General features: G+C 40.2%; 1 protein-coding gene across 1 annotated transcript in view; it reads left to right on the top strand.

The window, feature by feature from the left end:
* Positions 1-7,250: 7,250 nt before the first annotated feature.
* The window catches only part of LOC132391455 (short transient receptor potential channel 6-like), a 125,067-nt gene continuing 106,248 nt past the window's right edge, over positions 7,251-26,069 (top strand). Inside the window, exon 1 of the mRNA XM_059964679.1 lies at positions 7,251-7,410. Within this exon, the coding sequence (XP_059820662.1) occupies positions 7,274-7,410 (137 nt within the window). The 5' untranslated portion in view covers positions 7,251-7,273. The remainder of the gene's footprint in view (positions 7,411-26,069) is intronic.

Raw genomic sequence — 26,069 nt, 5'->3', positions numbered from 1 at the left:
AGTTCAAAATGTTTTTGTTGCATGCAGAAATGTAATTTCATTTTCTCTGCAGGAGTTCATCAATTTCATAAATGCAACACATTATAGTTTGTTTATACATAGCATAAAGGCAAAACAAAACGTTGTATGCAGTGTTATTTCATTTTAAATGTCAAGCGGGTTTTGCGGCTCCCAGTGTTTTCTTTTCTGTGGGAAACGGGTCCAAGTGGCTCTTTCAGTGGTAAAGGTTGCTGACCCCTGCCCCAGGCCATTAGGCTTCTGAACTCACTGCTGCATTGTACTTGAAGTGTCACTGGTTAATCTGTTCTGTACCTTACAATAGTTAATATTAACGCACTGTAGTTTGTTATTTATGTGGGATTCGTTTGTAGATTTTATCATTACCTTCATGTTATGTGTATTTCAGTGCTTTACCCTCTGGCTTGGAGAAAATTTGTCTCATTTCTATATACATTATAGGGTTATATGTTATATATATGTATGTAATTAAAAGACAATAAACTTGCCTTGACTTGAAAAGAAAGCAATCTCTTGTTCCATCCTTACTTAAGAGCTCAACCAGTGAAACACTGGCTCATCCATCTGAAGGCAACTAAAACTCACTGGAGTGCTCTGTTATTAGTTGCATGAAGACCAAGAGCTTTTTGAGAACAGGATTTCTGCGGGTACTACTGCTCCCCAGCTGGTCCAGTTCTTCCTGAGCCCTTGCCTCTTTGGAGGGAGGGGGTGGGGGAACTAACCCTTTCCCTCTCCAATCACTTCATTATTTATTCATTCAGCAGCAACTCCCAGTTGCAAGTGTTGTTTGCATTTTAGAATGTCCTCTCAAGAGCTGACTGCAAAGATCACAGCTGCAGGACGAACAGCTGACAATCGCGACAAGTTGCTGCACATCAATATCGTTCACTGTGCTGAAACTGACAAATTTTCAACTTTACTGGTTTGTAAAATGACAGTTCCTACTCACTCATAATAATCACATTTTATTCACTGAATTTCCTGGAAAGAGATATTATTTAAAGGCCCAATGGTCAAAGTACATTCTTTGTCATTGGTTATTCTGGCCATCCCTTCAAAAAGTTCACTAGCAAATAGGGTGATGAATTTCCCAAATTAATCCAAGATATCAAGAAATGTGTTTGTTGTTGCTTTGCTCTGGGTTAAGTCACTTTCCGACAATATCTTATAACCCTGCAACTTCCACTTCCTTATACTCCGTTTGAAGCCTCCTATAATTCAATTCCAGCTGTCTCAGCATGAATCCTATGGATGAGTTTTGGAAGCATGTGAGCAATTGTTACTGCATATATTCATGATCCTCTGTTGGGATTGCTTCACAAGGTGCCAGAAAATGGCTTGATTCCACTTCTCTGGGGAAAAACATTCAAACTTCTAACAATCAGAGTATGAAAATTTTGTTTTGTAGACTTGACAATTCTTAGAAGTCTCCAGCAACAGAAGCACAGTTCAAACAGAAAGGTGTACTTGATTCTTGATTTTGCACTAAGCATTTCCCTAGAAAAACCTTATATTCCCTTCTCAGTCTATGATATATAGAGGGATTACTCACCAACCTACCTTTATGAGTGAAGATACAACAGTATCTTTAAAGTTAATTCTTGTAAAATGGACATCATTGGCAAAGACAGCATACATGGTCTTGTCCTATTGTTCTCAATTCTTTGAGATCATTCTTTATCATTTGTCCTGGAAATGTCCATTAAAGGTTGTAAAGTTTTTATGTCCTAGCTTAATGAAATACTGCAAAAATATTCCTAATTGAAATAATCTTATCTCTTTGCCATGTTTATTTGTTTTAGTTCCTGAAATGAGTTTCTTATTTCAGATGCAGTATCTTTGTCCCAATAATTGTGACCAAAATTAACAAAAACATATCTGCTTTAATTTTTCCTTGACAGTTCAATTGAATGTCAAAACCACAACACACATGACTTTTACTGCATTTCCACAAGCCATGCTTGTTAATCTGTGTTATGTATGGATGGATTGCACCTAGCTTGTCTAACGCTTCAAAACACATGACGTAGAAATCCATTTATCAGTTCCTGAATGTAAAACAGCTTTTACATTCCAGCACAATAATGAACGTCATTCATAATTGCCAGCTGAAGCTATTCACTTCCTAAAAAAGCTGTGTTTTAGTAATTGTGATTGAGAGAGCAACATTGGGCAGAGCAGTAGAATTAACTCTTCCCCTTCAGGGTTGTAGAGAGATGCAACATGAAAACATGTTCTGTGGCTCACCAAGTTCACGTTGACCATCAAACTTGATTCCGGTTTTCCTCCTTCCCTACATTCTTTATCTATTGCTCCCCCAGGCTCTTCGATACACCTAAATACAAGGGGTTACTTACAGTGGTCAACAAAACTTACAGTTCTCATGTCTTTGAGATGTGGGAAGGAACTGGAGCAGGTGGAAACCGATGCAGGTCACAGGGCGAGCAGGCACCACCTCAGCTCATGTCTCAGGTGTTGTGACTCAGGTACTCTGACACCTTGAGCTGGCCATCTGGGACCGTAGATGAGGACCGCGTAAAACGTTCCATCAGAAAGGCGGCATTTCTAGCCGCAGGAGTACACCTTCGGGACAGGAATGAGATTTGAATCCACTGACTCTGGATTTAGAGGCAAAGAGGGCATAGCCTTAGCAGACAGCCTACACACTTCTAGGAGAACGCCAGCAAGAAATGCTCAGCTACTCTATAAATTAAATGGACCATTGCGTGAATACACTGCAGTAGCCTTTGAATTCACTGTATTGTGGTCAGCAGACTTACATGATGAGGCTCAGCCCGCACTACCAGCTTTGAGTAGCTAAACAGCAGGATATGGATTTGGAGAAAGACCAGGAGGAGGAAAAGAAAATCGAGAGGGGACCTCACTGCCAACTATCTTGCAGGATGCACTCTGAGACTAACTAGTTCTTTTTTGATTCTGATAAGCACACGGAGGCCATTTTCCACCAGACTACGTGTTACTCTTCTTCTGTTGCTGAACACACAGCAACGACACAAACCATCGTGAAATAAGCGTGCTAAACCCAGACAGCTAAACAGCAAACTATAATGTTAGTGTTACCTCCCCAGGGGAAGTCTCCCAGCGCTTGCTGGATATTACTTTGGCACAGTTCGCTTTCACACAGTGCCTTCACACCCTACATGGCCCTCTGTACATGCATCCAGAACCAATGTTATGACTGCCTGATCTTCCACTGTAGCTGCAGTGGAAGCTGAGATTTCTGGATGTAGTCTGAGTCAACAGTATTCCAACTCATTTTCCTGAGTCGATAGAAAATGCAGGAAGGATAGAATCCCTCTAATTTCCCTGTACCATCAGCAATTAAATTCCATCTTAAACTGCAAGTGTGTGTGTGTGTGTGTGTGTGTGTGTGTGTGTGTGTGACGTAGACCTGGTCAATGTCATAGCGCTAGAGACGTGAGCTCTATTCTGACCTCAGGTGATGCTTGCATAGAGTTTTGACCAGTTGGCTACGTGTGATATGCACATTATCTGCCAGATGCATGTCTTGGGACATTACAAAGGTGTAGAATATATCAACGGTGACTCCTGATGCTTGGTGGCTGGGGTGTGGGACACAGTGAGGAGTGTGTGAGGCTGTTGCTGTCAGGAAATGCAGAGGAGTCTTGACTCAATCTAATGGTGAGCAATAGCTTTAATAACAGACTGCAAAATAGCAAACTGTGAGGGGTCACAAAGCACCAGAGAACAGGTACTAAACCCATGAGGCAGTGAGGTAACGGACAGCTAGATGAGGCTGGCTGATCTGATGAGTGAACGAGGACTGAGTCTGAGACTAGGTTGAAGTAGCTGGAGCTGATGAGTTAGATACGAGCAGTAGGTGACTCCTATTAGCTGGATGGAGACTGGGAGGTACCTGCATGAACTGGCATGACAGGACCCACACCACGGACAGCCCCTGATGGCTGGGTCCAGTGCCACTCCTCAATGAGTGATGGATTCAAGATCAGACCAGGTCTCTCCCCTGGGCTGTACCCTTCCCAGTCAACACACTCCATCCATGATGACGTGAATCCATTATCCGGTGATCCACGTACACTGGACCACCTTCTACCATCCTAGGTTCTGGAGGTGCACACTCATATAGGTTGAGTGGTCCATAGACAATGGGCTTGAGTGCAGGGCACATGGAAGATGGGTGTAATCCTGAAAGATAGTGGCAGCTGGAGGTTGCAAATGATGGATTGATGCAATGGGTGGTCTCGATGGGAGCAATGGGTGGATACTGTCCTCAGGCCGGAATAGACTGGTTGGGCACCGATGGTGGTTGGGCTGGTGACAGTACGCGCAGTTGGCAGCTAGGACGAGATCCATGGCAAAGTGGGACCACGGGTGTCAAGGGACTGGCAGGAGCTCAGAGGACTGTTGGTTTGAGGAATCAGACTGGGCCATCCAGACTGGAGTCAGAGATGTCTCAGCTCAGGTCCATAGCATTCTAAAGGGGGAGGGTTAGCAGCCGCAATTCATTGTACACATTGCTACCAATAACGTGGGAAGGGAAAGGGAGGAGGTCCTGAAGGAAGATTATAGGGAGTTAGCCATAGAGCTGAAAATCATGACCTCTGGTTAGTAATCTCAGCATTGTTGCCCATGTCCCATGCCAGTGAATATAGGAAGAGGATAAGTCGGCAGATGAATACATGGCTGAAAAATTAGTGTAGGGGGCATGGTTTCAGATTCTTGGTTATGTGGGATCTCCTCTAGAGAAGGCATGAATTGTACGAAAAGGACTTGTCTATACAGATCATTTATGACATCTGTAGTTACTAATCAGCTGTTGAGGACGGTTTAAGCTTATTAGGCAGGAGGACAGGAACTGGAGCGATAGGGCCAAGGATGGGGTAGTTGGAATACAAATAGATGTAGTGTGGAGTGAGACTGAGGAAGGACAGGCAGACGACAGGACAAAATTGCAGACAGTGGGATGGGTTTAAGTGTAACAGGGAGCCAAAATCAAAAAGGGTGATAAATTCAGGACTGAAAGTGGTGCCTGCAATGCAGGCCAGAAACTTTATAGGAAATAGTTTTTGAAGCTATATTTATTGATCTTGATAACAGAGCTAATTTTCTTCAACATTTTGTACCAGTTGTCTCTGAACATTCACTGTTGAGCAGGCTGCTTCCACTGTCTTTGAGGTTGTGTTCAGAGGGATTTTTGGCATTCTCTAGAATGAGGACATCATTCCTTTCCATTACCTTAACCGTACTTCCTTTTCCAATACTGGAAAGTTGTTGAACCTGCTTCCGCTCTAAGCTGTGTTACAGTTCAGCTAGTGCTAATAATTGTCTGCTGCCAATATCTGTTCAAATTATCATGGGCTAAATATGTATCATGATAACTCTTTTCTCAAGTTCTCAGCCTATCCAATATTTTTCCTGATGCATCATTTTAGAGTTATTGTCAATACTTTAATTACATCCAGTACATGGGCCTTTACAAAGAAATGGGAGCATCTCTACTTTCTTAGAAGTTTGCAAATATTTGGCATGTTATCTAAAAGTTTGGCAAACTTCTATAGATGTGTGGTTAGGAGTACTGTATACTGACTGGTTGCATCACAGCCTGTCATGGAAGCAAAATATGTCCTTGAATAACAAAAAAACCCTCAAAATGTAGTGGATACACCCCAGTCTATCACGGTAAAGCCCTTCCCACCACTGAGTGCAAGTACATGAAGGGCAGTTGCAGGAAAGAAGCATCTATCAGTAAAGATCCCCACCACCCAGTCCATGCTCTTTTCTCACTGCTAACATCAGGAAGAAGGTACAAGAGCCTCAGATCTCACACCACCAGGTTCTGGAACAGTTACTACCCCTCAGCCATCAGACTCTAAAGCCAAAGAGGATAACTTCACATGTCCCAACACTGAACAGACCCCACAACCAATGGACTCACTTTCAAGCAGTCTTCATCTCACATTCTCTGTATTATTTATTTATTTATTATTTGTGTTTTTCTTTTTATATTTGCAGCTTGTTATCTTTTGCACATTTGCTGTCTATCTTGTGTGGGTGTTTTCATTGATTCTGTTGTGTTTCTTTGTACTTACTGTAATACCTGCAGAAAATTAATCTCAGGCTTGTATATGTTGACAAACATAGTTTGATGTTAAATTTACTTTGAACATTGAACTTCAATTTACTTTGAACTAATTTTCTAGTTATTATTATTTTGCAAAATACCGTAGGTAATGTCTAATTATTAAATTATTATTGTCTCTATATTTAACTTTTTGCTTACTGACTCTTGCTGTGTGGAGGTGTAGATCGCTTCATTATCTGAGAGATGCATGCAATCGTCGGTGAACTGCCCCGTTATAATGCTTGATGATGTAACTGAAGATAATTGGGGGATCTGGGCAGTGATAGCCCATGGCTCATATGATTTATTTCAAACCACCAAAAGCATCTTTCTTTATGCTTGATATAACTGTGGCCAGTGTCATATTTTCCCGTTGGTCCCACTGCTTGTCATTTTGATATGATATTGATGTTGGAAATCTAGGGGAGACCGGAAAGGGTCAGACCATTGGGAACTCTGCTGAAAATGGTCTTCTTCACTGGCATTTCTGATGGTCCTACAGCCATGTCCTCCCACTCAAACAGTAAGCAAGTGACGGGGCTGGGGATCTATTAAAACTAAGAGACCTGTTTGCAGTACACAAAAACAAAGAACCTTACATCACTCAGACAGGTTATATTTTCACAAATTTATCATAATTCGTCGTATGATGTTCAACAGGCATTTAATATTAATTACAGGTCCGCTAGGATGTATGAATATATAATTACCTTAATGTATCATTTCAGTTATATTAATTTAGTCTCGACGGAAAGTAGCAATTGAAACAGATGTCTTAGTCAAATGAAACGGTTAATTAACTTCTAATTCCATAACTTTAGACGAATCTCTTTCTCCACTGTCCAGTCTCCCGGTTTTTCCCCCAGTGAGAGTCGTACGAAGATTTTGCTGTGATGTGATCTCCGCGTTGCCTGTGTAACCATCCTTACCCACAGTCCGCAAATCCAGACCAACCTCCAGCATAGCGGGAGTGGTTTCGGACAACAGTGTCCCACACCCAGAATATGCAGGACCTGACGCAGCCCGAGCGTCATTTAAGGAGGGCACCACATCACAGCGCGCCTGGGATATAACTGCTGGGCGAAAAACGATTCAATTTCAAGGGATAACCAGCCTTGACAATCCGAGGAGATGGACGAGAGTTCGTCGTGGTTCGCTGCGAATAATTCAGCCGCCTCTGCAAACCTAGCATCTGGCGGGGAAGATTACTGTCATTCGAAAATAAATCCTCGTCGAGGATACTACACGCATTATGGACACAGTTCCTCGTAAGTATCCAAACACGTGCGAATTTCGGCACGGATTAGATATTATACAACATTTTCTTTACCAATTTTCAAGACTAAGTTGGTTACCTGTTAAAACGTAAGTTTAAAAAAGACTCGAAAAGACCTTCTAAAATTGTTAAGCCGTAGTTCCGGACTATTTGTGTTTTTGTGGATATCTCACATTCTTACATTCGTATGCTAACTCCAAAATGGTCAAATATTTGATCTGTTACCTTGATAGGTTAGCTGCTTCTTTTTGAGGCAGAGACCAGAATCGACCTGGTTTTAGTGATCACTTGGGTGATCTTGCTATCAGTAACTAGCTGCGACCGACGTCGGCACTTCTGAAACTTCCATAATAAAGTTATTTGTAATTGCTTATCAGAATCACTGAGGGGGCAGAAGTGTTGCAGAGATGAGCAAGATCTGTCCGTGCTGTCTCTGAGAATGGAATTAAGCGATGTCTGGAGTTGGATGCGCACCGTTAAGCATAGAAACCCTGAACTGCTATCAGTGAAATTTAACTTATCAATAAACTGTATTTCGTTGGCACTCCCACCAGCAGTTTCTACAGCAATCGCCGCTGAAGTGCGATCTTAAACTAATCAGTAACAAGCTTAAAACTAATTTAACAACTTCAGGATTACCGTCACGTGTTCAGTTGTATACTGTCCTTATCGTAGTTCCTATCGGTACTGCGCGCCTCTGCTAACATGTAGTGCGTTATACTCCTCCAGCATACTCTTCAGAATTCATGATCTGATGCGACCCCTGCCTCTGTTCTTGCTGTGAAATAAATCTGAATGTGTTTACATCCTCTAAACGAAGAGAGCGTAATCTTTAAATGGTTTGATAAGCCAGAACTAAAACATCTGTTGCTGCATATTACAAATTTGATATATAAATTGAAATGTTTTTTTCTGAGGGAATTACGATCTATAATGGACCCTTAATTGTTCTTAAATATCCTTTTAAATAAGTAGTTATGATAGTCCAGTTTTATCTAATACAGTACGACTGAATATTTAACCTTTTATTACGCTGTAATTCCCGATGACGAATCTCGCTTACCAGTGCCGAAATAATTCGAAAATAAGATGAGGAAAAATAATATTTTGCAGTTAATACAGAGAAAATTCTTGGAAACCACACAAATTTGTGACACAGATGGAGCCAATTTCTTCTCGTGATATTGGTCCGTGTTGGTTCAGATGAACTGTTCAGCCAGTTCTTATTCTACAGCTCTCAGCGCATGGGTCTGGATTTACTGATAAACACAGGAGATTCTGCAGACGCTGGAAATCCAGATCCACACACACAAATTGCTGGAGGAACTCAGTAGGTCAGGCAGCATCTATAGAAATGAGGGGGAAAAAATCGACGTTCCGGGCCGAGAACCTTCTAAATTCCACCTCCGGCAACTCGTGAATTCCAGGCCAATTCCAACTCCTTCCGTAAAACACTGATGGGGTGAATTTTGCTTTACTTAACTCCTTAAATCCTTTCATTTAAATCAATGTCCTCAATAAATTTACCTCTTTCCCGATGGAAATAAATCCTCCTTGTTCACATTATAATTTTCATCATGTTAGTTAACTGTCCGATCAGCCTTGTTTTGTCCAAATAAATTTACCCCAGTATAAGTCTTTCCTTCACTTTCTCTTAATTCCAGTTCTCCTTCCTTTTATTTGTTTAATTACGTGCCTGATTTGCATTTGAATTCACCATTTCGAATTTCCTCTTTCTTCTCAGTCTTATCCAATCACATTGATAGTTTTCACAGCACTGCGACCTGATTGGTTAAAGGGAAGATTCGCGGCTTTCTCTGTTTACCCGTGCCCCCAAGAGCCCAGATCTAGTTTTGACATCTTCAGCTTGCAACCACAACAGCTCTGCTTGCTAAAAATCAAAAATCCAATTATGGAAAGACAAATCTAACAAAAACAGACAGAAGCAGATAATGAGCTGCAGCAAATCATGGCACAACGTGACTGATTCTTTATATGTCCTTAAATGAAGTTTCATGTATACTGATCTGTTGAAATTACCAAATAGATACATATGAAATCTTGTTAATTTTCTAATTCTGAACAAACTGTGATTGATATGTTCTGTAAAAAAAATAATTAAACCTGCAATCTTTAGATTAATTTTCCAAATTTCATGTAGCAAAGTTGGATTAATTTTCTAGCTCTCTATCCACCTCTCGGAAGCTGAATTTATCATTGGGTTTCCTCTTGTTTTAAACTACCAACACTTAACTCTTGTAGGCATGATTGCATTTACAGGGAAACATCGGACTATATTTCAGTTAGCAATAATGTGGCATCAAGAGAAACTTGTCAGAAAGACTATGCAGTCACTGCAGTACATTTCCCAATGTTAATTTCATTCTTGTGTCAAACTTCGATCATTGGCATCTAGCAGTAGCAATATTAGCAAGACAAATTGAACAAAAAACTATATTCCGAACAACAAACTATATTCCAAACAAGAAAATGCTAATTTCTAAACTTTAGCTTATAAACCTTAAAATCTTTTAATAGAAGTCAGAATAAAGTTTGGGTCATAGTCTTGAAATTAAGGTCAAAGTTGAAATACTTTAAAATTGTAATTAAATAATAACCTAGAAAGAATTATTCTGGGGAATTTGGATCTGCATATAAAATTAGATTATGAATACTCAAAGAATTTACCAGTATTCATCATTTAAGATGCTATTTTAAAAAGTCAGTTACAGCACATTCAATGAAGCCTTGGATTTTAAAAATGTTTAGCAACAATCTGCAAAATATCAATGTTGTTATCAGTTTAGTGCTTCTGAAAAGGTTTCTGTCTGCAAGGACTTCACCAAAATGCTGTTGACGGCTTGCTTCTGCATTTGCACATTTAACTATGCGTGCTCAAGCTCTAGAACATACTGTCGTTTTTACAGTGAATGCTAACAGCTTCACTGTAATGGAAGCTGCAAAATCCAGACCATACTTGACAAAAAAAAATCTCTCAAACACTTCTGAAATGGTGTGCTTAGGAACATGCAATGGAGTGCGTAAAATAGTTAACCGATTTATTAAAATAACATATGAAGAACAACTCATGTTTTGTACTAATAATCTAAGGACAACAGATTCTTCCTTTTAAGTTTCACAGTTTGTCCAATTAACAATGAATTTAAAAATTGTCCTCTGTCGCATATGCCCATTTGAATAAATATTTGGTTGGTAATCAAGTTAAACTTAAAGTTGTAGATAAATTTACAAAGTCAGAGGTAATCATACACTCTTTGTGACACTGACAGACAAACATACTTTATTGATCCCGAGGGAAATTAGGTTTCGGTACAGCCGCACCAACCAAGAATAGTGAAGAAATATAGCAATATAAATCCATAAATAATTAAATAAAAATAAGTTAATCATGCCAAGTGGAAATAAGTCCAGGACCAGCCTATTGGCTCAGGGTGTCTGACACTCCGAGGGAGGAGTTGTAAAGTTTGATGGCCACAGGTAGGAATGACTTCCGATGCTCAGTGTTACATCTCGGTGGAATGAGTCTCTGGCTGAATGTACTCCTGTGCCTAACCAGTACATTATGGAGTGGATGGGAGACATTGTCCAGGATGGCATGCAACTTGGACAGCTTCCTCTTTTCAGACACCACCGTCAGAGAGTCCAGTTCCACACCCACAACGTATCTGGCCTTACGAATGAGTTTGTTGATTCTGTTGGTGTCTGCTACCCTCAGCCTGCTGCCTCAGCACACAACAGCAAACATGATAGCATTGGCCACCACAGCCTCATAGAATATCCTCGGAATCGTTTGGTATATGCTAAAGGACCTCAGTCTCCTCAGTAGGTAGAGACAGCTCTGACCCTTCTTGTAGACAGCCTCAGTGTTCTTTGACCAGTCCAGTTTATTGTCAATTCGTATCCCCAGGTATTTGTAATCCTCCACCATGTCCACACTGACCTCTTGGATGGAAACAGGGGTCACCGGTGCCTTAGCCCTCCTCAGTTCCACCACCAGCTCTGCAGTCTTTTTCACATTAAACTGCAGACTACTATGTTGCTATGTGCTATGCACACTGCTAATATATTGTTCCTCATGATCTGTTGTTTCCAGCTTAATGACTTTGAAATAGTTCATGTTTTAAACAAGCCTTAGGTAAAAAGATTATATATTTCTAGTCAAGTACAAGTTTCATATACTGGTGTAAAATCACTTATGGCTGTTATTTATTATAATTATTCTACTAACTGGCCTTTATACAATACATTGATGTGACCTTGAAGACATTTAACTGTATCATCTTTATGATTCTGTGCTTAAAATGTTATTATTGATCTACATTGTCCTTATCTTTACTCCGAACTCAAATACTGTTGAAGAGTACCAGCTTCTTGAACAATGAAGATTGTCATGTGATGCTGTCAGTGAGCTTGTCATGTTAGATATGTCTCAATAATATGTACTGTTTTGTCACACCTCACTGCACATCAATCGGCAGTCGCGGGTAATCTGATTGACAAATGGATATTCCTACAATTCAAAAGGAAATTACTGCAGATGCTAGAAAAGCTGAATTATAGATGGAAATCCTGGAAAAAAAAAGAAGTTAAAAGATCAGACACTGTTAGTGAGAATGAAACAGCAGCATATTAGGTTGATGATCCTTCATCACAACTGGGAAATGTATGTAGTTTAATGTTGCAGGTGTAGGGAAGGAGAGAACAAAAGGGAATGCCTGTGATCGGTTGTTGATCAGGAGAGACTGTGATGCAAAGTGTGTTGGCCTAACCCCAACATTGTCATCATTTCGGCTGAGAAGGATGATGCTATTGGCACTTGGCAAAGCTAACCTCTATCTTGTAGACAGTGAATGCCATCACTCTGACACCTGTGCACTCCTCTCGACAGAGCATCTCCCCACAATTATCTTCAATGCAGTCACTGAACCACTTTCGTCTGGGGATAGTTTTCTGCTGCTCCCAATCACGTGGTCTCCCAAATCACGTTCATTCCTTTTCCACCTACTCCCGTAAGCCACAATTAGGCTTTCCAGGTAGCACCATCTTTTATGCCAGGAATAATTTCTACCACTGTTATATTATTCTTAACCTCTTCAACCTGACTATATATCAACAATGCTTCAGATGATCTCCATCACTTTCTTAAATATATTTTTCTGGTTCCAGCTGGTTTGTTTTCCCCAGGGATATCCAATCAGTCTATGCGATAGTGGCTGAGGGCTCTCCGTTTTCTTCTGCAACAAACCAACTGTTCCCATTCCACTTTGGCAGAAATAGTTCTTGTGTAGAACAACCCCTTAACCTTACTCATTTCCTCCAGGTCAGTGCTATATCTATGACACCCCATTCAACTTAGAACGATAAGTCTGAGTTTCCAGTTGCCTTTCACTTTAGTTTTCTATCCCTTTCCCACTCTAGACTCTTTGCCTTAGTCTGTTACACCATTCCAATGAGCTTTAGCCTAAATCCACGGAACAGAAATCGTTTATCCTCAGCAACCAACAGTGAATTTGGTAACTTCAGCTGTTCTATAATCTCACTTTTCCACCATTCACTTTTTTTCTCTGTCCTCATGTGATATTTCAGAATGTCCCCATTTTTTTTTTGTCTGTGCTTTCCCCATTTCTACCGTTCTTCAGCCTGCACCACTAATTGAGTCACAGGATTGCTACCCAATCATAGATTTTATTATCCTCCCTTCCTTACCACAGTATCTCCAAACTTGCTATGTTTCTGGCTTTTCCAATTCTGATGAACAGTCATTCAGCTGAAATGTGAACTCTTTCTTTCTCTGCATGTGCTACTTGATATGTTGAGCTTTGAGCACGTTGAGCAGGGGTTCCATGGACCCCTGGTTGGGAAGCCCTGATTTACAGCCTTTTCTGTTTTAGCTTGGTCATCTCTACCAAAAAAAAGCTAGGAAAGAAACTATAAAATAGGCTTGTGGTTAGCTTTGTATCTTGTAAAGAGAAGATGAATCTGAAGATTTGATTTCCTTTTAATGACCATAAATGTCATTGTAAATTGTTTATCAAAATGTCCACATCTCCATTTTTTTCCCAGGATTTAATCTCATGCAATGGTATGCATTAAAGAGTAAAAAAAAAGTCCCATGCATTTTCTTCTAATATCTCTGCCAAAAGAGCAGAGATCACATCAGCGATATCCTGAGAGTGAAGCTTCTGGATCTCTCTCTTCAAGGAAAGTGTACCAGGAATGTTTGATTGACATCTTGTTTATGATTCCTTCCCTTTCATGTGCTTTGAGTTTTAAAATATTCCCAACTGGAGTAAACTTGTTCCCATTTCCTAATTGCAGAGCCATGTTTTCTCATTGGTTCAGAGCCACAGCCCCATGCTGGGAATCACCTGGATATTCCCATGGAAATTCCAGTCCTGCATCTGTCTCAGTAAGACACGATGCCTTCCATGCTGATAGTTGCTTTGCTGGCTGATCTTGTGATGGCCTGGCAGGCTCATTGTGGAGTCCATAGCTGCATACGATGTACTGTATGAGCAGAATTAGCCCATTGAGTCTGTTCTGACATTCAATCTTTGCTTTTCAACCCTATTCTTCATCCTTCCCCATGTAACCCTTAACCCCTTTACCAATTAAGAAGCTATCACTCTCTGCCTTAAATAAACCCAATGACTTGACCTACACAGCCCTACATGGAAATGAATTCCACAGATTCAGCAGCTGTTGAAGAAATTTCTCCTGATCATAGTTTTAAAGAGACAGGCTTTTATTCTGAGGCTGTGCTCTCGGATCCTAGACTCTCCTACTCGTGGAAACACCCTCTCCATGTCCATGTATCCAGGCCTGAGTCCAGCAGGGTGGCATAATCCTCTGCTGGCCCAGGAGCAGGTAGTCAGCAAGGTTTGGAGTAATAGATGTTATGCCTGATTTTCTTTGGCCTCCTTTCTCCTATCGGCAATTTTCAGTTGTTGTCCAGCTTGTAATCAGGTCTGTTTGGTACACCCATTGTTTCTGATTGCTCTTGCCTCATTGAACTCATTTCTTCTTAATTTGATTCCATCCTTGTTGCTTCTCACTTGCATCCAGGAGACTGCTCATTTTGATAACTTGTTCCCAGCTGGCTCATGCTTATCATAAACAGTTAGTCCCAATATACTTCCACCCCTCCCCATAGGGCTCTCTGACCCAAAACAGGTTTCCTTCTCCAACATTCCAATCCACTTGGCAAAACATGTTGTCACCAACCTCCCTTTCAATTGCTCTCACTTTCTTCAGACAAAGGATGCGGCTGTAGGCACTTGGTGTGTACATGCTAGGCCTGTCTATTTGTCAGTGTGCAACAGTCCCTCATGTGTAGCTACAACCACTATCCACAGGACAAATACAGTTCCCAAAAGTATAGATGGCTATCTACTGTGCGCTTTAGGCACCTCGAGCACATCATGTAGTAGATTGAGATTTCGGATTGCATGAAGGATAAAACTTGGAGCGTACAAGCACAAATGAAGGAGAGATCAGTTGGAAGGGTCTCTTCAAGAACCAAAGTGCAGTGAGTTGTATACCTTCTTAGAGACAGTGATATTGCATGACAGGTAACTGACAGCCTAGCAGATATGTACAGTACGTGACCATTATTGGTGAGGCCACTGAGCTATTCTGGGACCTCCCGTTGCCCTGTGTATGGGTTTCTGCCATGGACACCTCTTGTCATCTGTGCTTCAAAAGTGCCAAGTAACTTCTAAAATGTATAGCAGCCCAAATAACTCTGTCATTCTCCTCTAGCTGGTGTGTTCCATGTCTCTCTTTATCACCTGCATCTTCTATTTTCCCTTATCCTGATCTTATCCATGTGTCATATCTTTGAATTTTAAAGGATCTCTGAAAGTGTGATTGGGTTTCAATTTTAAAAGGTTGCACAGCCCTTTGCCTCCTCTGTCTTGATACGGCCTGTTAAGTTCGCTGCGTATCTGGCTAATTCCCAGAATGCCCCCTGGTCATTTGTTCTCTCATAATATTGAACATGTACATTTAAAGTTCAAAGTAAATTTTATCATCAAAGTACATATATTTCTCCATATACAGCCCTAAGATTCCTTTTCCTCTGGGCATACACAGCAAATATATAAAATAGTGACTATAACAGGAAAAATGATAGATCAGCTAGAGTTTCAGGAAACAGCAAGTGTGCAATTGCAAATATAAATCAATAACAAGAACATGTAATAACAAGATAAAGTCTTGTGGGAGCATCTCAATGTGAGTGTAGTTATCTCCTTTTATTCAAGAATGTGATGGTTGAGGGGTAATAACTGTTCTTGGACCTGGTGGTGTGAGTTCTGAGGCTCTTGAATCTTCTACGTGCTGGCAACAGTGAGAAGAGAGCATGGCCTGGGTGGTGAGGATCTGTGGACGTTGCTTTCCTATGTCAGCATTTCATGTACTGTAGACATACTCAAATGCTGGGAGGGCTTGATCCCTGATGATTGTAGGATTTTCCGTTCAAAGGCATTGGTGTTTCCATACCAGGCCATGATGCAGCCAGGCAATACATTCTCCGCTACACATCTACAGAAATTTTTCAAAGTTTTAGATGTCATGCTGAATTTCTGCTGACTCCTAAGGAAGAAGAAGCACTACCGAGCTTTCTTCACAATTGCACTTGTGTGCTGGGCCCAGGATGGATCTCCTGAAATAGTAACACAAGAGGTTGTTGTGATGACACCACTCAGCCAATTTTTCAATGCCCTTCCTGTGTGCATGTTGAGAAACTAGTCATTCACGATTTATTTGCCCCATACTAAGTGGTTGTCTGATGTATAAATGTATTATGGTTAGTTCAAGAGCAGTTTACTTCACATGGCTGAAGTTTACGGCAACAATGGATACATGCTGATTTAACAAAGGTGGTTTTCAAAATCATGTGCCTACACTATGTATTCAATTCCAATCATGGACTGTAAGGAGCAAAAAGAAGTATTTCTGTGAAATAAGATTGACATTCAATGGAGTTGGTATGTAATATATAATTGTGAAGCAGTTTGGGATGTTCCTCTGTTTTGAGAGTGCTCTGCTGTCGGCTTCTGTGGATGGAGGACACCGATTTTTATTTAGTCTGTGATATCAAGAAACAATACAGAACACAGGATAGTGAAAAAGTTTGTGGAACCAGAAAACAACATATCTTTAGTACTAATGTTTTGGTTTCTAGAACCTTTAACCAATTTGTTAAAGTGTGAGTACAAAAGTTAGAGAAATGGCATGCAGTTTCACTCTGTAAAACACCTGGGTATGTTTTTCTGTTCTGAAAGTGATTTGCAAATGCAAGTCAATGTTGTTCTAATTCAGTTTTCTTTTGGCTCAGTTATATTATGACTTTCGCCTGCGGGATTCAATTACTCCATTAAATCAGAATTCTACATGTGTATAGAAGACTAGAACCATTGGTGTGATTTGCTTCCTTAGTTTGAGCTCAGTATTGGGCTATTAAAACAGTGGATTTCAAAGTCTGTCTCATCATTATTATGCTTTGCATGTTCCATAAAGATTGAAAATGAAGGAAAAATGAGTCAGGAAGACTCGCAGTTGATGAGGAAGTATCTGATGGACAGAAGGCAAGGTGATCATAATAAGTTCCTACATTAGAAACTCAGAGGCCTGGATGAACATTCCAAAGAAATAAGTTCAAATTTCACCATGGATGGGGAAGTTCGATTCAGCAAAGAGGCTAGCTAGAATATGATGGAGGGCAGTGGTTGGAATGCCAACTGCTGTTGACCTAAGCACCAAATTTGGGCACTGTTTAAATTGAAAAAGATGTCCAACAGCCTAGCCAAGTTACAGCCTGACATAGTTGTACCTCATAAATTGTATCTTGAAGAAAATTTACTAGACCCCTCCATCTGAAACCATGCATGCATTCTGTCCCATTCTTGTATCCATCAGAAGTTGTGGCATACTGGTACAGTATATAGATGGGGTTTCTCAGCCTTGGCTTTGGACTCCATTCAGGCTCAAGGCAAAAGATCAAACACAGTTAAAACCTCCACAGTAACCCTCCCTTAGCTGATACATCAATGCTCTTCCATGCTGAACAACACATGGAAGAAGCATAGGAAAGCTTTCAGAAACATAGGATATACTCTTGGCTGGAGGGGGTTCAAAACCTTCTTTTTGGAAATATCATCAATCTATGGCAGAGACTGACTGAGAAAATGAAGGATAATCCACATGACTTTATTCTGCTCAATCAACCTGGTGCTGAGGGCATCTCTCCTTGTCAGCATTGACAGAAGTGAGCATTTCCAAATCCTTGTGGAGATAGTCTTAGCTTTATTCTGGGGTTCGCAACCATCACTGGACGTAGCATTATAATCACGTTAACAGGTTTGATTCAGCAATGAAAAATTGAGCTCCGATGAAGTGTTGAGGATCTTCAGTAACCAGGAAAATCTGAAGATGAGAAACTAACCTGGTGAAGTTGCACTCCAGATCTATCTCTGTGAAACCATCATGAAGTAGACACATCATGATGATTCCATAACCGACGGATCAGTTTGAAGCTCTGCAGTCTGCTATATCAAGTTGTGAATGGTGCTGCATAATTAAACTGCCAAGAGGAGTTAGTATCCTCGATGATGGTGTGGCTCTGGTTAGATTATAGAATAGTATAGCACTGTACAGACCCTTTGGCCCACAATGTTGTACTGATCTTTTAACCTATTCATGATCATTCTAACTCTTTCTTTCCCTATAGCCTTCCATTTTTCTTTCATCCATGTGCCTGTCTAAGAGTCTTGGATGTACCTCATGTATCTGTCTCTAGCATCAGCTCTGAGAGTGTCCTGCCACTCTTTTGTGTGGAGGGGGGGGAGAGCATGAATTATGACAATTCCCCCATACTTTCCTCCAATCATCTTAAAATTGTGCTCTTTTCGTATTAGCCATTTCCATTCTGGGAGGGAAAGAAGTTGGCTATCCATTCAATCAATACCTCAGTTTAGTGCTGAAGTCTGCAACATTCACAACCATATTCATCTGGAAGTGTTGAGTAGATGGATTATTTCTGTTTCCCTTGGAAGCCTGAATCAATATTATTAACTCCCTCTGACATCAAGAAAGAAATCAGAGCACTAGAAAGAGTAAGGATGATGAAAACATCCTGGCTATACTACTGAAAACCTGAATTCTAGAACTGGCTAACCATTAACCAAGTTGTTCTAGTGCAGGTATAAAATTGACATCCACCCGTCAAAGTAGGAAATTAACTCGGGTGTCCTATTCACAATAAGCATAAGAAATCCAATCTGACCAGTTACTGCTAATTTGGTCTACTGTCAAACATGAGCAAAGTGATGGAAGGGGTCAAGAAACATTTGTTTACAAGTGCATAGTTTGGCTTTTGGCTGGGCCTCTTGACCGCAGATATGATCACAGCTTTTGTCCATATATGAACCAATGAGTGAATTCCAGAAGTGATTGCCTTGATATTAAGTGTGACGTTAGAAGCCCTTTGGAAAACTAGGGTCACTGGGCATTGAGGGTAAGACATTTTAATGTTTGTACTCCTGACATGCAAAGAAGTAGATGTTTGTGATTGTTGGAAGTCAATCAGCCCAGGACCAGTACGATGATTTAGGAATTCCTATCAACAATAACTCTCATCTTTATTTGCTTCATCAATTCCCTTCCTTTCATGATAGGGTCTGAAGTGGGGATTTCTTTGACGATGATCAATTCTATTTCCAATGCAACAAATGAGGCAGTCAGTGTTGACATGCAGCGGAACTTGCTGAAGTAGAAAAACTTGTGGTACCTACATTAAGTACAAAATAATCAAATGTACTTGAGTTATGGAAATTTCAAAGGGTATTCATCAGATTATGCCATTGTTAGGTAGATTGTCTTTGTAAATAGGAGTGAGTTTGAGCTGCTCTATTATTGCCCTTTATACAAGCAAAAACAGTGTAAATTTTGGTAAGGCTTATCAGGACAAATATTATGACTCATGAGGAACCCCAACTTCTAAGACTTAATTGAACCCAGTCAAAGAAATACCATCCATCAGAAAGATGTATTTTAGCTGTTTCTTTACCAATATGATCAGCCAACACAGTTATGTCTTCAGATTCATCAGGTATGTAAGTACGACACCCCTTGCCTATAACTGCTTGTTTTACTCTTAAGGAAAGATCTAATGCCATATGATTTTGAAGAGTCATCGGATACATGGCAACTATTTCTGTGACTGCTTTCTCCAAGGCAACAATGGTCTCATTGCTTACTCTTTCTAAACATGCAGCACCATTTTTGTTCCTTTTTATACTTTTGAAGTGTATGGTATATTGACATGCCGAAGAGCTAGAGGCATTAACAGCATCAACAGATTCATGTGATACCTGCAAGCACAGATTATGACTCAGCTCAATTGCAACATTGTGAGTAGCAAAAATTAGTAGAGATATAACAACAGCAAGTAATATTGGAATAAACATGATAATATTCAGCATTTATCGACTGTTCAAAGTCCTCTGGCTGGTTAGTGATTTGCTCACTGTAGCCCAGTGGTGTAGACACTGAGTCAGAGGTTACTAGCACATTAACCTCAGTGCTTGTCGTCCTCTTTGATTACCACTTCAGTTTGCTTGCAGTAACTAGTGTGTATCCACTATTACCTTGTATTTTCACCCTGCTGAATTACTAATTAATAGCAATTGATAAGGACCTTTCCATTGAGGGTGTGTGTGTGTGTGAGACACACACACACACACTCACCAGGAATCAGGGAGTATCTCCAAGTGGCAGACACCAAGCAGACTGTACAGCTTGGGTTAATTTCATACAATATTTAACTAAACTGTCTGCCGAGATACGTACATCGCCTCTTCGAGATCAAAGCTCCTTGCAGTGATATGGGTCACCCCGTTACTACCTTGAATGGACTAAATTTAGTTTTCTTGTTTGGGTGTTTCTCTGATGCTCCAGAGGACCAGAGGAAGAGCTGAAAGCCGTGGTACTTCCTTCATGATTGTCATGAAGATTGTCAGTTGTGTTTGATCCTGTTCATTCATTTGGCTTCCCCTGATTACTCTGAATAATGTGGGCAGTCAAAAGGCCATTCAATGTTCAACAGTCAGCATAATTCCTAATAAAACACTTCCAGTGAAATGTGTTCTTTGGTTAGAGTCAATGTGACTTTGCAGTCCCCATCAAGGAATGGAGTCTTTGATCAGAGATTTTTCCTGTATCTGGTTGTGGCTTTCCATTCTGGAATAGCTTCCACCCATCTTGAAAGCAATGGGAGAATCTGTAGAATCTTATCCACTCTAACATGTCCTAGGGAGAGTACCTACTCTATCAAACAAGGCAGCAACATAGTTGGAGCTACAAGTCCATGACTAGTGCCATGTCTCCATGCTCCATCACGGCATTGAGCTTGCATCACTTGAATACCTTGTATGTTCATCTGTGATACAGAGTTCAAATTTGTTTGGTTCACTGTACATCTTCTCAGAACCTCTTTTAATTCTTTGACTTTTTAAAAACTTAATTTACTTTTTATTTCTTTTGCCTCTTTCTGTGCTGCCTTTTTTTGTTACTTCATCTGTGAGTGCATTTCCATGACCTTTGGAGTGGCTTTTACATTTTAATACAACCACTGCTCATGGCAATTGTATAGCAATCATGAGTTTCTTTATGAGTTAGCTATTTTTGATTGGGGTACCTACAGCAATAAGGAATCTCCCTTGCCACTATAACTTTCCAATGTTGTGAATAACTGCAAAAGCATATTGAGAATCAGTGCAGGTATTAGCTGATCTTCCTTCTGCCACCTTACAGGCTTCAATGAGAGGCTTTTAGTTCTGCCTGTTGTACATATGTATCAGGAGCCATGCTTCCTGATGCCGGGACCTCAGTTTCAGAAACAACAGGCCAACCAGCCATCGAATTCTTCCCGCAATTGTTGATGAGACATTGGTGTACAGGGTCAGATCTGGATTCAATGGAGGTGTTTCTTTGTAATAATTTGCATTTTTATGGGACGTTTTTATCCTTGTCCAGGCATGATCATCGTAGTCCTTCTTGTTCAATAAGAATTCAGCATGCTTTTTCCCAATCAGTAAACTAACATACAAGCTGTTTTTTTGTTATATCAAGGCAAGAAAGGGCTGTGATGAAGGACTTAGTCATTTTTTTCTCATTCAACAATACAATTTATTATATCTGAAATTGCTTGTTGAAACTGTGTCATCAGATCAGGATCTCCTGACATTTGTAGTGCAGAGGATTGAACTTGTTGTTGAGGTAGTTTCTGTTGTCCATCTTCCTTCCTACGCCAGCAACATCTAGCCCAGATTCCCTCTCCATTTCTTTTAACACAAAATTTTAGGGGGTTGGTATTGGCAGTGCTGTGTTCTATCCAAAGTTGTCACAATGTACATGATAGATTCCACTCCCACTTCCCCTGTAGGTTAATGAGTATTGGCTGTTGACTAGCAAGCAATGGTTATTGACCCATGGTCAGGGGCTGTGATCAACAGGTAACTGACACACCTGTAATGACATTCAGATTTTGATATCTCATTCCACTTGTTCGGTTGCTTGCACTACCTTACTGTATGGAATACCAACATCACTCCAATTTGTCTATGTCAGCTCCACCATTTTGGCAATATTTGATTTCAAGCTGTCCATAAAAGTTTTCTTCAAGGGACCATACTTAGAACCCTCTGTTATTTTCATTTACTCCTAGACTCTTAAGTAACTTAAGTGAGCTGCCCTGTAGCATTTCATAAACACATAATTCTGCAGATGCGGTGTGTGTTGTCCTGCAGCATTCCTTGTATCCAGAAACACACTCGGGTATCTTTTACTTGCAATCAACCACTTTTCTCCAATCAGTCTGTATTGGGATCTGTTCTTCCAACCATCTCTTAGTAACATCTCTTGCATATTTGGTTTATCATCTGTTTGTTTTGCTGGAAGATAACACAGTAGCCAAAATTTGGATGCCATCATATGGATACAATATGTGCATGATCTTAATATGTTGAATCTCAGCCCAGGTCTTTAAACTTCCTTTTTTATGTTCTTTAGACCTCTTAAAAGTCATTTCCAGTTCAGATAGTTGATCAATTATCATCTGTCATCTTTGATAATTTCATCTTCACTTCCTCGTGAAGCTGTGGTATGGCTGCCAATTCTAATTTTTCATCACTGACATCCTCACTGGAGATGCTAGATGTCACTGTAGAATCCATGTCATGTTCATCCTGTTATTTCCTCAGAGTTAGGATGGTGGTGCTGTCTTGGAGGACTGTTCATTATAGGGGTGTTTCCCCATAGAGAAGTGTCACTGGCATGACTGCCCACTTGAGATCCCAGCAGGGTTTTCTGATCCAGTTTCAGTTTATTTTGAAGCTCTATAACATACAGTTTGACTTGATTACCCTAATCATGCTGTTTTATGACTTGTTCAATTAATGCAATTGATTTTTTTTACTGTCACTGCCATACTGTCTTTGTAGTTTATGACAGTTTTCCCATTCCTTTTCCGCTTATTCAGTTAACATTTTCACTTGTTCCGTTAACTCAGGTATGTGGTCTTTCAACTGAGCAAGTATGCTCTTCAACTGTGACAAGACCACTGAAGTCTTTCCACGTTTCTTCTATTCCTTGGGCATTATCTGGACTTTATCCCCTACATTCTTAACAGACTCAATATTGATCCTATATTTCATCCAGATATTTTTCATTCTTATCAAATTGAAATATTTTATTCAGATAAGAACTCAAAAACTCAGATATTTGTTCACATGAAACAGCTGAAAATTGAGCTCTCCTGTTTTCTTAAGTAGATTTCCTGACTTTGACCAATATCTCAATTTAACTTTGCATATTTATCCAACAGTCCATCATTCCTACAATCCTGATTGAAAAGCTACAGAACCTGGGCCTCTGTACCTCCCTCTGCAATTGGATCCTTGACTTCCTAATCAGAAGATCACAGTCTGTGTAGATTGGAAATAACATCTTCATCTCACTGACACTCAACACTGGTACACCACAGGGTTGTGTGCTTAGCCCACTGCTCTACTCCCTCTACACCCATGACTCTGTGGTAGGCATAGCTCAAATACCATCTATTAATTTGCTGGTGATACAACCATTGTTGGCAGGATCTCAGATGGTGAAGAGAGGGGGCACAAGAATGAGTTAGATGAGTGGGGTCATCCGGTTAATGGGTCAACCAGTTAGATGAGTGGGGTCATAGAAACAACCTTGCACTCAATGTTAGTAAGATAAAGAGCTGATTGTGGACTTCAGAAAGGACAAAATGATAATATAATCATTGTAATTCAGCTTTTTCTATATTTATCATGTATTGCTGTCGCAAAATTAACAATTTCACCACATATGCTGGTGATATTGATTCTGATATCACTTAGTTTGTAGTACTTTGTATCACTTAAACGGCAATCAAAATATTGTTGAATTGCAATGGGAATATTGTTGGATTGCAATGGGACTATTGTTGGAATGCAATGGGAATATTATTAGTTTACAGTCAGCAGGTTTTCCTCATGGGATTGAAATCCACAGGTGTTTCATAAACACACTAGATTGCAATTGGAACATTTCTTGGGTACTCGTCCAGGTAGTATGAAGTTAATTTGAGTACAATTTTAATTTTAGAGCAAACCTGACTTTTTAGAATAGCAAAGTTAAGTTTATCTTCACTCTTAAACTTCCATTCGGTGATGTATTGAAGCAGTAACTAGATTTCTTGGATGATTAGGAGAATGGGGAGGGAGGTCTTACCCTCTAATAAATACACATGCTAAAACTTCCCATTCATCTGAGATTCTTCCAAGTCCTTAAATCTTATCAAACGTCCTCTGCCTATGCCAAAATTGTTAGATCCTGATGCCTTTGTAATCTATATTTGTTTGGAAGTCAAGAAAGAGGCATAAAACTTGTTGTTTATGATTGCTTAATAAATATTACAAGAACAAATAAGATGAAGGGAGAAGTATGAGGAGGGAAAAATTGGAAAGCAAGTGAGGGAAAGAGAGGGAGCAAAGGTGGTATGATACAGAAGCACAAACAAGCATAAGAAAGCAAAACGGCAAGGAAAATAATGATTATACAGTCCAATCCTGCACCAATCTACTGAATGAAATGTGGGGCCAGCAAATATTTAAAACATAAAAAAAAGAGACATGTCTTATTTTTGGAGGCTGTAATGGTTGAAATTATTCCTTAATTTTGTTAGGATAAAGATACTTGTTCTGAGCTTCCTGTCCCCTCTCATGTGGTGACTGCTCCACGTGCCTGCAAGTAATGTGTCTGCCCATTATTGCCAAATAAAACTGGGTCCTATCTATGACTTTGCCAGTACTGAAATGATTATTTTAATCACTCATGCTATGTTGTGACTTTTAATATGAACAGTATAGAAAGACTATTAGTGGTCTACTGTAATCAGATTGCACATTCACCTTTCAGTGGGTGAAAATGCATTCAGTTGTGATTTCATGACATTGTTAAAGACAGAATCAGATTTATTATCCCTGACTTATGTAACTCTTGCTTCAGCTAATAGCTTAATACAGGGGGTGATAGCCCCCAGCCCGGCCAAAATTAAGAAATCTCGTTTGGGTGGATGCTGTGCGATGTGTCCCCCATTACAAGTCAGTACCCCGAAATAACAAACAGTACGCAATATGCAATTACATGATTGAGCTTTATAATTTTTAATTTGACTGTAGGGTTAGTAAAGGAAACAAAGCAAAGGAAAAAGGGCCCATTCTCATGAAACAGTCTAATATTCAAACGTTGGAGCTCACTGATAAGCCGTTTGTCCACCATTGAGCTCCTCTGATCATTGCTAACCTCCGGACCCTCACTCCGAGTCCACTCTGTCTGGCGGTCTACCAACTTTCTCCATTCGCGTCTTCTCTCCTCACCTCTCCCCGGCAAAAGACCGTGAAACTCTCTCTTCCTGACTCATGGGAAAGAACAACATTTCTCTCCTTGGATAGCCCCTGCATTCCAAACCCCGTTGTCTCTAGTCATAACCCAAACATTGCCGCTACAGAGAAACCATGAGATTAGCGATGAAACCTTGCCGCATGTTTCACTAAAATGATATGAAATTTGTTGTTTTTCAAGACGTTGGATTACTACAGGGGACAATAAAAGGACTAACAGGGCAATTTAGTGGATTGTTTCGATCTGATGGTGATGAGGAAGATGTTACTGAATCATTGAGTAGGGTCTTCAGTCACCTCCTCCCTAAAGGTAGTGATGAGGAGAGGGTATATCTTGGATGGGGTTGGTCCTTAGTGATAGATGCCATCTTCTTGACCACCATCTCTTGAAGATATTCTCGATGATCCACCAATTGAAAGGGAGAATGAAACTATGCCTGTGTGAACCCCCACAGTATCAGGTGATCCTATGACTTCTGTCTCAGAGATCAATGTCAGAATAAACTTTGAGAGAGTAAACACTCACAAGATATTGGTAATAAAAAACTGTGCTGATCAACTGGCTGGAATGTTCGAGGACATCTTCATACTCTCACTGTTGCAGTTGGAGCTTCCTATTGGCTTCACAAGGGCATCAGTCACACTGGTGCCCAAGAAGAAC

The sequence above is a fragment of the Hypanus sabinus genome, chromosome 3 (genome assembly GCF_030144855.1).
Source record: "Hypanus sabinus isolate sHypSab1 chromosome 3, sHypSab1.hap1, whole genome shotgun sequence".
Taxonomy (NCBI): Eukaryota; Metazoa; Chordata; class Chondrichthyes; order Myliobatiformes; family Dasyatidae; genus Hypanus; species Hypanus sabinus.
This window is presented reverse-complemented; position numbering and strand designations above follow the sequence as displayed.